This window comes from Macaca fascicularis, chromosome 8 (genome assembly GCF_037993035.2).
Source record: "Macaca fascicularis isolate 582-1 chromosome 8, T2T-MFA8v1.1".
NCBI lineage: Eukaryota > Metazoa > Chordata > Mammalia > Primates > Cercopithecidae > Macaca > Macaca fascicularis.
The window spans coordinates 71,532,766-71,546,232 of record NC_088382.1 but is presented as its reverse complement, the minus strand read 5'-3'; the positions used below and the strand labels follow the sequence as shown (position 1 = coordinate 71,546,232).

Below are 13,467 nucleotides of genomic sequence, written 5' to 3'. Positions count from 1 at the left end.
GCACAAAGGCCATGACAGCATGCCAGACAGGGGTGAAAGAGGACAGGGGAAATGTAGGCAAGTGTCTCTTCTCAGAGGATCTTATATACTATGTTTAAAAGTGTTGATTTGCTGGACACAGTGGTTCACGCCTGTATTGCCAGCACTTTGGGAGGCCAACGTGGGAGGACTGCTTGAGTTCAGGAGTTTGAGACCAGCCTGGGCAACAGTGAAACCCCATCTCTTAAAAAAAAAAAAAAAAATAGCCAGGCTTGGTGCCACATGCCTGTAGTCCCAGCTACTCAGAAGGCTGAGGTAGAAGGATTCCTTGCGTCCAGGAGGTCAAAGCTACAGTAGGCTATGATCACACCACTGCACTCTAGCCTGCGTGACAGAGTGAGGCCCTGTCTCAAAAAAAAAAAAAATTTGGATCTGTGCCTAAAAATGACAAGAAGCGACTGAAAAAATCCAAGCAGAGGAGTCACATGATCGAATCTCAATTTGAAAACAGTTAGTCCAGCAAGGAGGTAGAGACTAGTAAGAGGCAGCTACCATAGGCTAAACTAAAATGGTGGGAGCTTGGCTGTAGTAGAATGAATGGAAAGGTGTCTGATTTCATGTAAACTGGGGCTGGAAATAATTTGATGGGAGAGGGAGAGGAGTCCAGGTTCCTACATTTCTGGCTTGAGTCCTTGTGAATGAATGGCAGAATGTTAATGGAGGGAGAGAAGGCAGGAGGAAATGGAGAGTAGCAAAAGAGATGACAGTCCTGATTTTGGAGATGTTAGATTTACACCATAACCACTTATGAGTGGGGTCTTCAGACATGTAGTGGAATTGTTCAAAATTGCCATAGAACTTTTAGTTTATTTGCCTTTTTATGAATACTCATCGTTATACTTTGAACAACTTTCCATTTTCTCAAGGTACTTCTGAAATGTATCTTCCTCTTAAATCAAAGTCCAGAAAATTGTTGAATGCTAAGACAATCTAAAACTCATTAAAAAAAAAACTTTTCTATTGGGATATAATTTACACATGTGGAAGTGCTTAAATGTTGAATTTTTCCATGTGTATATACTTGTACCCATTACTCAGATCAAGATAAAAAGATGTAAAGCTTTTAGCACCCCAGAAATGTCTTCCTCTTCCTACCTCTCAGTAATACCCCAGCCGGAAGTAACCATTCTTGTGAACTGCGTCATCGTAGATTAGTTTTGTCTGCTCTTGAATGTGAGATCTGTAAACACACACATTTGTTTTTGCGACTTGTTTCTGTTCAACATCTTGTCTGTGGTTTCATCCACCTTGTTATGTGTAGTCATTTGCTCTAATTCGTAACTATTTCCTACAGTTTTTAATCCATCCTAATATTAACGGACACAGGTTTTTTTTTTCCTCATTTGTTGACTATGAAGAAAGCGGCTATGAATATTTTTGTACTGCCTTTTTGAGGGAATATAAGCATTCATTTATGTTGGATATGTAAAGATATACATAAAATGTCTAGTTCTCAAACAATTCCACTTACATAAAAAGTTTTGGTTGCTTATGTGTAGATAGATAGATAGAAATTGTTAGGAAAGGAGGAAAGAAGAAAGGAAATATTGGAATCCAGCTTTAAAAATTATATCAAGATTTTGCAGGGCCTTTCTGTGTACCAGCTCCTTTTCTAGTTTAATTGTAACACAAATCCAATGCTGCAATAGTAAAACAAATCAGATACTAAAGTTAAGAATGAAAAAGAAGTTGTAAAAACTTGGATAGGGATTAATTTTACTTCTTTTAAAATACTTATATACTTTTATTGTCAACCATTTATGTTATCAATATGTTTTAAATTTCTTTTAATTTTTAAAGCAATATATTTTAAATGCAGCTTATAGTGTCCAGTTGATCCTTGAAACTGTTTGTGTTTATTTTTCAAATACCATACTAGATTTCTGTTTCTTTTTAATAGAGTGAAAATATTGAAGAAAAATTTAATGCTGTGTTTCTTAAAAGATTGAGATTATTCAGTTCAGTTGTAATTCTCGAGTGCTCTAAAGAACCTCAGATTTTCATCAGTAGCTTTGCAAGTCATCCCCAGGAGCTTCTTTTGGTAGTTGATTATTCTGTTACCAAGTTGTCCTTAAAAAAAAAAAAAAAATTACTTTGTTGGTGGATTTTTTAAAAAGTAGAATGAAAATGAAGCAGTTTCATAGTCTCTGTCTGGTTGGTCCTTTAATTTAGATTTCCCCTTATTTTTGCAGATACTTAAAGCTTCAAAAAGACTGCCCCTACCACCACAGGAGGACCAGCCTAACCATACGCTCGCTGTGATAGATCTTGTGAAGCAATTACTGAGCAGATCAAGATCTTTGGGAAGGAACACTAAAGATGTTTTGAATGAATTATAGTCCACTGGCATTTTAGTGTATTTTTTTTTCTTTTTAGAAACACATGTTTCTAAAAAATGTCATGTTACATTCCTGCATGTCCCTTTTGATAGCATTAGTGGATCCACTGGATTTCTTTTTTCTTTTTATGACATAGCTTTTAGTCTTACCTGAATTTATGTGTGTTTTTCAGATAGTAGTTAATAATTATATTGGTGATGTAGCAGCAATTGTGTTGGCAGGGTTTGCATATATTATTAGTAATTAGCACTAACTGTTGGACTGACTTGTGTAAACTGCGTTAAACATGATTTAAAAGCTATTAAGAATACTTTGTGTTAGCACTCCTAAGAACGCTAACAGAGATCATCATTAGCTGTGAAGATTTGAGTTGTATATATCTGCACTGATATTCTTATCAAAAATTTCTACATTAGCTTCAGGTATTCAGATTAACACTTTTGAAATTGTTGTAACTTTTAGCTGATTAATTAGAAATATTAATTAATTAATATTTCAATGTAATATTTCAATGAAAGTTTTAAATTATCATTTATTTATTCAAATGAGAGGGGAAAGCTGAAATTCCTTGTTAAGACACAAGGAAAAAGAATGACCCTACTATTATCATGCAAAAATGCTTTGTTAGCACCTTAGATTAATCGTATAATAGCTATCGTCTCTTCAGCATTTGTTTAAATTTTAGAAAATCTGTATAAATTACTGGTGCATAACTTAAAGATTATTCCGCCTTTGGCTAATTAAGTAATTTCCCTGCAGCACTAGAGACCGCTCAGTGCTCTTACTAGATGAACTCAGTAACGCCTCGAGCTGGGTTGATTGAGTATGTGTGACAAGCTCACAGAGCCCGATGCCTGCTGCTATTTCACAGCAATGAGCCTTTTTCTTTCTACACTGAAGATTTTCTTCTTTATTTAATGTGGTTTATTTTGGGCTCAGAAATAATTGCTGTGTTGAAAATAATCCTTTGTCAGAAAAGAAGGTAGCTACCACATCATTTTGAAAGGACCATGAGCAACTATAAGCAAAGCCATAAGAAGTGGTTTGATTGATATATTAGGGGTAGCTCTTGATTTTGTTAACATTAAGATAAGGTGACTTTTTCCCCCTGCTTTTAGGGTTAAAATGAAAGAGATTTCTATATTTTTATCACTATAGATCATAGTTATTATACAATGTAGTGAGTCCTGCATGGGTACTCAATGTGTAATGAAACCTGAAATAATAAGATAATAAGAAAAGCAATAATTTTCTAAAGCTGTGATATGGATGATACAGAGGTGATACTCAAATTATAGTAAAGCTCTTCATTTTGTGAATTATAGAATGCTACTTTTTATAAAGCCATATTTTTTTAGGAAAACTAAGTGACATAAAACTGATGAACGAGTAAAATAAGTTTTACTGGATTTTTATAGAACTCTGGACGTTGAGGATTCATTATGCTGTGGTTAACTTTAAATACTTTTTAATTCCAAATATCTGAATTAATGAGCCTTGTCTTTACAAATATGTGCCATTGTGCAACATCAATGGATTTTCTAAAAATAATGTAAATGTCTTCTATTAAATGTTGAGTGCAATAAAATACAGAAGAATTCTCTATATTGTCATTATTTTTGAAGTATAAGATATTTTTAATTTGTTACATAATAAAATCAGTTCATTTTATCCTTACTGGTATTTTAGAAGATTATAGCATTTTTGATTACTAAAATCACAAAGGAATACCTTCAGCCAGTTAATGTATTTCTAACAGATAATGCTTATTTTACATTTACTATCATGCTACATTGCCAGGAGGCAAGATTAAAATTAAATAGCCCCTGCATCCATCCTTTGTAGATTTTGCCCCGCACCTAGAAGTTTTGATTATTCCCTGGATAGCCTGCTGCACCTTTTTCCCCCAAGTTTTTAATTTTTATGAGTATATAGTAGATGTATAAATTTGACTATATGAGATATTTCAATACAGGCATAGAAAATGTACAATAAATTATTGTTGGCTACAGTAACCCTGTTGTGCTATCAAATATTAGATCTTATTCATTGTATATAACTATATTTTTGTACCCATTAACCATCTTCACCTCCTGCTCCCCTCTCCCCCAGCTACCCTTCCCACCCTCTGGTAACCATCCTTCTACTCTCCACCTCCTTGAGTTCAATTGTTTTAATTTTTAGCACCCACAAATTAGTGAGAACATATGATGTTTGTATTTCTGTGTCTGGCTTATCTCACCTAACGTAATGACCTCCAGTTCCATCCATGTTGTTTCAAATGACAGGATCCCGTTCTTTTCTATGGCTGAATAGTACTCCATTATATGTGTACACACATTTTCTTCATTCATCTGTTGACAGACCTTTAAGTTGATTCCAAAGCTTGGCTATTGTAAATAGTGCTGCTATAAACATGGGAGTGCAGATATTTCTTCAATATGCTGATTTCTTTTGTTTTGGATATATACCTAGCAGTGGGATTGCTAAGAGAAAACAATGGGGAAACTGCCCAGGCCATCGGTCTAGGCAATGATTTCTTGAGTAATACCCCAAAAGCACAGGCAACCAAAGCAAAAATGGAAAAATGGAATCCCATTAAGTTACAAAGATTCTGCACAGCAAAGGAAACAACAAAGTGAAGTGATAACCCACAGAATACATCAAAGTATTTGCAAACTACCCATCTGTCAAGGGATTAACAATGAGAATATATAAGGAGCTCAGACAACTCCATAGGGAAAAATCTAATAACCTGATTTTTAAAATGGGCAAGAGATCTGAATTCTCAAAAGAAGACATAAAAATGGCAAACATGTATCCAAAAGGTGCTCTACGTCCTTGATCATCAGAAATGCAAATCAAAACTACACTGAGATATCATCTCACCTGAGTTAAACTGGCTTTTATCAAAAGACAGGCAGTAATGAATGCTGGTGAGCATGTGGAGAAAGGGGAACCCTCATGTACTGTTAGCAGGAGTGTAAATTAGGTTTCTCAAAAGACTGAAAATAGAACTACTGCCCCACCTTATACATGACTTCATATTGGGAGGATATTAATTTCATCGTGAGAGGATGGAAGGGCAGAAATGGGCATGGAAAGTTCTCTTTTCCATTTCCAGTCTTCATTCTCTGGACAGAAAAGGAGAACTAAATAAGGAAGAAGTCCCTGGGCTTCTAGAACAGGTTGTTTTCAGCTCCAGCATGTCCAGAGGAAACAAAAATGAACACTAATGGTAAGCAGACCCACTTTTATTGAAGCACCCATTCAGCTAAGTACTGTGCGCACATGTCAGGGAGCTGAGTTTTTTCAGCAGATAAGTATTACTCCTGCCTGCAAGTGAGCAAAGCCAAGGTCAGAGAGGTGGGGTGCCTGCTGGCCCAAGGTGACACAGCAGTATTCAGAGCAACTCTCAGGCAGCTGGTGCGAGGTGGAAGCCATTAGAGGGAGGCCAAAGCATGGGTAGGAAGATGGTTAGGCAACTTACTAGTAATAGGTGATGGTGATACAGCATGAGCTAAGGAAGTGCTAGTAGAGAGAGAAGGGGACTAGAAAGCTGTGACATGAGGACTGGTCAGTGTGGGCGCTCAGGAATAGAGCAGAGTCCCATGTCCAGGTGCAGGGAGAGAACCGATGCCAGTGTGGTAATGCAGTCATTACCACAGGGATGCACAGGCCTGGGTGGAAATTCGCTTTGAATGTATGTTGAGTCCAGCAAGAACTGCTCAGCCAGCAGGTTAGCGCAGTGCTGGAACATGATAGAGTACAGTATATCTGTTTTTTGTTTATTTTTGAGATGGAGTCTCACTCTGTTGCCAGGCTGGAGTGCAGTGGTGCGATCTCAGCTCACTGCAAGCTCCGCCTCCTGGGTTCAAGCGATTCTCCTGCCTCATCCTCCCAAGTAGCTGGGACTACAGGCATGCGCCACCACTCCCAGCTAATTTTTGTATTTTTAGTAGAGACAGGGTTTCACCATGTTGGCCAGGATGGTCTCGATCTCTTGACCTTGTGATCTGCCCGCCTCAGCCTCCCAAACTGCTGGGATTACAGGCATGAGCCACCATGCCTGACCGAGTACAGTATATCTGAATCCACAAAATCCACAAAAGTGATTTGCTTTAGTGGTTGCATTTAAATATCATATCCTATTCTTTTTAGTAAGGTGTTTATTGTTATTTAAAGGAGAAAAAAAGTAACATTAAGACAGGTAAAGAGTAGTGTAACATCTTTCTTTTCTGAATATGAATATTTAAACACTAACTATGAGTTACATGTGGGCTTGTACTTTTGTAATTTTCAGGGGTGGGCTGAGCATATAGCTCCCTTTAGTTAATGAATTCCCCATTACTGGGATATAGAGTGTGATTAAAGTAGTATTTTATGGAATATAGCTTCTGAAATTGGTTTTGTTTGTTTTGTAACCCTAGACAAGATTCCTTAGCCTCTGTATGCCTCAGTTGCCGTATTTGTAAAATTATAACTACCTCCTATGAATGGTGAGAAGTTTAAATGGGATAGTCTGTGTTAAGTGCTTAGAACAATGCCTGCATATAATATGGGCTCAAGTCATTTTCCTCTTTGGCGCAGTGAGATTCAAATGAGATCTTCCAGAGAAGCATAGGTACAGAGAATAAAGCAAAGTAGCACTTCATTATTATTGTTGCAGAATGCTCCTGGGGTAAGCTGAATCTCATAGAAAGCTCCTTTACCTAAGCTAAATTTAAGCAATAAAACTCATAGAGCCTAAAACGTATTCTCTGTGTATTTTCTCCATATCCGAAAGGAGTCTCAGAACTCAGCTTGTTGATGTGAGGTGAAGGACAGAAGAGGACAAGAATGAGAATAAGAGAGCTTTTGGCCTGGGGCCTGGAATGATCTGTGTCAGGCTTTAGGTCAGACTGCCACCCCCCTTTTAGATACAGCATGGGGAGAAAGATGGTGGCCCTTGTTTCTGGGCATATGTCCAACCACACTCACCCTCCACTTTCCTGGGAGGATGTGAGTCCAGAGGACGTGGGGAGACTTGGCCAGAGCCCTCCCACATCAGGATCCGCGCCTTCCACTTCTATTTGGAATGTGACCAGTTCAAACCACTCCTCCTTCCTTATTTGCCTCCCAAGAGTGGGAAGATCTGTGGAGAGCCCTAAACTCCCCTTCATGACCAGCACCCACCTGTTCTATCTAGTCCAGTTAGAAACTTGCATTTTACACTTGATTTTTCTAATCACATTAGCCATATGCAATGACTGGGGGATATGGAGGGTTGCAGTGTTCCTGCAGGTAATGCTGATCCCACTAGAAAGAGCTCCTTCAGGACAGGGATTTTTGATGTTTTTCTTCATTGCTGTATATCCGATGACTACAAGGGTGCCAGGCAGATATTATTAGGTGCTCAGTTAATATTTGCTGAATGAATGGTATTGAATGGTCTAGTTCAGCAACCTAACTTTATAATAAAGAGGTTATAGTTAAAAAGATCAGAAATTCTAGAACATTCTACCAAGATCCACAAGTCCTTTAAAAAAAAAAAAATCCTGCATTATTCTTGCAGCACTGCCCAGGAGGTATGTGCTGTCAACCTTATAAAATCAACTCTTTGCAAAACTCAAGACTGGCACTTCTCTGTCCCCTTATTTCTCTTTGAAGAAAGGTACACAATGGTTCAGTGGAAAGAACGTATGCTTTGGAATTGTGTAAACTGCTGGCCTTGATAACTTTGGGGACTCTAATTTCTCAGCCATCTATTTTCTCCTGTGCACAAAGAGGGAGGTAAGACCTTCTCCAAGGGTGTGAGAAGACAAGCGAATCCGTAAATGATGTGCTTAGCACTTAGCCTGGTACACTAGATTTCAAAGTTAGTTCCCCTTTCTTCCTCTTATGGAACAAGAGTTGACTTATAAAAAACCCTTCCCTGCATTAAAACCAGCCTCAGATTTACTTTTCATCTCCCCAAATTGAAATGTTTTATATGAATGAATGTGGGAAACTCCACACCAACAAATTGAGTGATCCGTGTCAATGTTCACTTGACTGCATCCCTAATCTCACTGACATCCTCAAGCAGCTTCTGTGGGAGAGGACAGAGTCTGATTTTTTACCAGTCTCCCAGACTCTGCCTTGTTCCCACTCCAACCCATATGCATACGCCCGTGTTCCTAGAAATACCCAAAGAACAGATAAGTTCCTACTAGGGCCGTAATCAACTGATTACCTTGAAAATTAACTAGATCCTAATTTGCACACTCATCCTGATGTGAAGTTATAGGTGCACAAATGAGGTTAAAAACACATGGTCAGCTCATATGCTGTTGTTTTCCTTGTGAGGGGTGGATGTTCTTTGGCTAGTCTAGGCTCTTGGTGGGTGTCACTGTCCTAGGTAATTCTATTTGTGGGAGAGACACTGACTGTGATTTACTTAGTGCATCTGACACAGGTGGGGTCTTGGGTTCATCTCTGGCTTCTCACCTGGGCTTCAGCACGAGCTCCCCCAATGGATCATCTGTATATATGTGAAGTCCTTAGAGTAGCAGACTAATATTCCAAGCAGTGTGACATGCTGCATTCCTTTAAAGCACATGATATCAATTATTCAAGTTGTTTTCTGGTTTTAAGAGACAATAACAACATTGAACAAGCTTTAATGATGGCTTCTCCCCACCCACATATCTTTGAACCTTAGAGACACCTGGAGTTGATGTATATCACCCACTCCAACTCCCCTACCTTATAGACAAGGAGTACTTAGCCTGGTGCCTAGTCAGTGCTTAGTGACTTTTAGTAGAAGTAATTGAAATATGCCCAAATATTGATATTTTCTAATGAACTTCATTTGTAATGAATTCAGGATTTAGGAAAATTGAATTGTATGATCAAATATATTTTTCTTTGATTATACTTATTGAATTCATTTAAATATTGTCCTATATTTTGAGATACTGAATGGTGACTTGCATAGTACTTACTATGTTTTGTCTTTAATTTTCAGGAACAAATAGAACAACAGAAGATCCAGAACAAAAAGCAAAAGGTGAGATTGTCAGATAAACAGCCTTTAAAATATACATGGGGAAAAGAATAACATGATTTTATTTTCCATCGAAGAATAACATAATTTTATTTTATGTCACTAATTAGAAGAATTTGCTTCTAGGTTTGTTATTTCAATGATTTTATCATTGACCACTTATTAATATTTTACATAAACATTAAGAGCCAAAGCACAGAAAGAGATTGCAATTCTAATTCTAAATAGCTTCTAATTCTAGTTTTGACATTCACACTCATGTGTCCTTGGGAAAAATACTTAACTTTTGTGCCTCAGTTTTTCTCTTCTGTAACGTAGGAATCATAAGAGTACCAACTTCTGAAGGCTGTGTTTCCATGATAGTAATAAAATGAAAATATACATATAGTGCTTAAAGCAATAACTAACAGGGAAAGCACTTAAGATACATTAAATATTATTTATTGTTGTATGTCAATAACTGTACTAAGTGTAGGAATCCAAAGATTCCTAGAACATGGTATCTTTTTCAAGGAACTCTGAATTGTTGGAAAGACGTGGAAACGTAGTTATAGCTATGTAGAAAGAATTATCTCTGCCTTCCAAACGTTTATTACAAAGGCAGTCTCATAAATTTAATAACCCATAGTATTTTAGTTCAGCTTTCACAGGGGTTCCTAAACTTACTCAGAGTGAAGAACTATTTTTAATGTTAAAAAAGTATATGGATGATCATAGAATAGTGGCTATTTTTAGTATCAGTTGAATGATATGATCTTTAATGATTGAATATTATTACAATTTCAGGAATGCTTTTAATTTAATTTGTAGTGATGAAAGCAGTATGTACATATGTATCTTGTACATACGGTGCATAAGACCTTGCTTGGTGTGCAGATGACACTTGGTGAGCATGTGGAGTTGCTGGCCTCTGGCTGTAATTTCACAGCCCACAAGTTGAGAAGTAGGCCTCTAGTTCATGAAAATGTTTTTCTAACTAGTGGTTTTTAATTTTTGTCAAAGTAGTACAAGGATATAGTTTTAAAAGTTGAGGTTTATAATAAATAGCAGCAGTCCTCTTCCCTACTACTTCATATCCCCAAGTCCCACTCCTAACTTTCTTTTAGCTCTTTCTCTTTCTTTCTTTCTTTCTTTCTTTCTTTCTTTCTCTCTCTCTCTTTCTTTCTCTCTCTCTCTCTTTCTTTCTTCTTCCTTCCTTCCTTCCTCCCTCCCTCCTTCCCTCCCTCCCTCCCTCCCTCCCTCCTTCCTTCCTTCCTTCCTTCCTTCCTTCCTTCCTTCCTTCCTTCCTTCCTTCCTTTCCTTCCAAGATGGCATCTCGCTCTATCACCCAGACTGGAGTGCAACGGCATGATCTCGGCTCACTGCAACCTCCTCCTCCCCAGTTCAAGCAATTCTCCTGCCTCAGCCTCCCGAGTAGCTGGGATTACAGGCGCATGCCACCACATCAACTAATTTTTGTATTTTTTTAGTAGAGATGGGGTTTCACTGTGTTGACCAGGCTGGTCTCAAACTCCTGACCTCGTGATCCTCCCACCTTGGCCTCCCAAGGTACTGGGATTACAAGTGTGAACTGCTGTGCCTGGCCTTAGATGTTTCTTTCTAGTATTTAGTTATGCATTTGTAAATAATTTGTGTAATTCTGAAGTTTTCTCCTCAATATCAGAAACTGTTCGCTGGCTCTGTTTTATAGATCACTGAGATTAGCTCGATCATCATACTCTAACAAGCTGTCTGCTGTCTTACTTCCTGGATCTTCCAATATATTTAGGATATAACTGTAATAGATAGTGATACATGCTAATGAGAAAATACAAGGCAAGAAGGGGCAAATCAGTAGCTTTTGATAGACTTGATCACTTCCTGTCCTTCAAACACTCCCTTCACATGGCTTGCTGGATATGACGTTCTCTTGGTCTTTCTCCTGCTCTCTACTGTTTGCTTTTCTCAGGCTCTTTGGATGGATGTTTCTCATCTCCTTGACCATTAATCACTGGAGTGCCCCAGGCTTAGTCCTCAGAGCATTTCCCCATATACACGCACTCCCTTAATGATCTCATCTAATCTCATGGCTTTAAATGCCTCTGTATGCCACAGATTGGCAAATTTACCCACAGCCTGGGTCTTTTCGCTGCACTCTAGACTGGTGTATCCAGCTGTCTACATGGTGTCTGCCTGATAACTTCAACGTGTTGGATGTGTAATAATCACTTCAAACTTAACAAGTCTAAAACTGACTCCTGATCTTTGCCCCTCAAAACACACTCCATCCCCTTAAATATTTGGTGCCAACTACATGCCAGGTGTTGTTCTAGACAAGTGGTTGCAGGTGAGAGCAAGACAGACCAGGTTCCTGTTTCAGGGAGCTCACATCCCAATAGGGAGACCAGCAGTACACACACAGACTGAAATTGTGGTAAGAGTTCTGAGGAAACAAAGCAGGAGAGCATGCCGTAGGCAGAAGGGGCTGTGAGTCAGGGAAGAAGGCGTCCCAGGAGGTTAGGGAAACCTAAGCACTCTGAGCAGAGGAACAGTTTGTGCACAAGTCCTGAGACAGGAGAGAAGGGCCCAAGAAGCTGGAGCACCTGAACAAGCCTAGAGTGTATAAGATGCAGTTAGAGAAAGTCAAAGACTAGACCATGGTGGAAGTCTGGACATTTTTTTCATGCTGTGGACACTACCCAGCCCATGCACATCTCTGTACCAAACAGAGCCCTTTCTCATTTACACATTGACTGGTTTGCTTCTGGGAGGTCCACTGTAATGCATTCTTACAAAGGGAGGGACGGGGAGTCCGAATGGTGGGCATGGCTTGTTGCAGAAAAACAGGAACACTTGCAAACCCTCCCCAAATCTGCTGCTCACAGGACGGTTGCAGTTGTGAGCTCCTCACATCTCTGCCCCTCATGCTCCCGACCTCCCATTCCAGCCTTAGCAGCCCGTACCTTCCCCTGCACTGCCAGGTATCCTCGGTGCACAGGTCTGACCTCCAGGGACTCTGATCCTAAAGGGGGTTTGCCAGGGGAGTGTAGGGGCTGGGACCTCTGGAACCTGCAAGGAGAATCATTGCAACAGCTTCTGTTGACTGGTTTGTCACTCTCCCCCCATTTAAAATTAGCACTTTAGATCAGTACCAACCAAAATATGTTTGTAACTAAAGTATTTTATTAAGGGGGAAATGTAGGAATAGACAGAATTAAAATAAATAATGAATCAATGTTATCACAGATTTATTAAAAATCTGTTGGAGCAAATTGTGAGTTGTGTAAATTCCATGTATTTTTTACCGAATCGATTCATATGGTACTGTTATATGGTAGGGAAAAGGGAAAGGGAAACATTACGTATCTGGAATATGTAGTAAAAAAATGGAATGTCCTTCACTCATCAGACTTTAGTTTCATAATAACAGAAATTGAAATGTTTTAAGGCAAAATAGGCCCTCATTTGCAGACATCTGTTACTTAAAAGTCAAATCAGACTGTTTTTATGTTTTAGATAAAATTGCGATATCAGTTTCTCCCCACTGGATGTCATCTTTTCCCACATATTCCATAGCCACGGTCACAAAATGTGTGAACCACAAAATAATCCAATACAAAAATGGCTTGTTAGATGTCAAATTCAAACAGTCATTTGCGTTCATCTATTTATTGAGTACATAGTGAGTACTTACGATGTCCAGGCTCTGTTTTAGGCACTGGGCCCGAAACAGTCAATAAAACAGTCACAGCTCTCATTGTACTTGCATTTCAGTGTGTATAGGGAAGAGAGTGGGCTAGATATGTAGTTTTAAAAAAATTAAAATATAACAGGCAGTGTTAAGTGTGAAAAGGAATATAAGGCAGGAAAAGAAAACAGAATGAGCAGGAGGTGTTGCTGTGTAATAGGCCTCTTGGATGGTGACTTTTAAGCAGAGATTTGAAGAGGCAAGGGCCTGAGCTGCACCACTGTCTGGGAGAAGAGTTCTGAGACTTGGGGAGCATTTTCATAGTCCTTAAGGCATGTGTGCTTAGCATGCTTGAGGCTTAACAAGGAGGCAATTGTTGGCAAAGAATGTGTGAG

General features: G+C 38.8%; 1 protein-coding gene across 47 annotated transcripts in view; it reads left to right on the top strand.

Annotated features, from left to right (window-relative positions):
- The window catches only part of ASPH (aspartate beta-hydroxylase), a 220,607-nt gene that overhangs the window by 95,263 nt on the left and 111,877 nt on the right, over positions 1-13,467 (top strand). For 30 of the 47 annotated variants that reach the window (XM_065519270.1, XM_005563404.4, XM_073998846.1 and 27 more), the window contains one exon: positions 9,367-9,408. In XM_065519270.1, the coding sequence (XP_065375342.1) occupies positions 9,367-9,408 (42 nt within the window). Of the gene's footprint in view, positions 1-2,231; positions 3,982-9,366; positions 9,409-13,467 lie in introns of those variants that run through there. The other 17 variants (XM_073998857.1, XM_005563411.4, XM_073998853.1 and 14 more) reach the window with 1 other exon arrangement.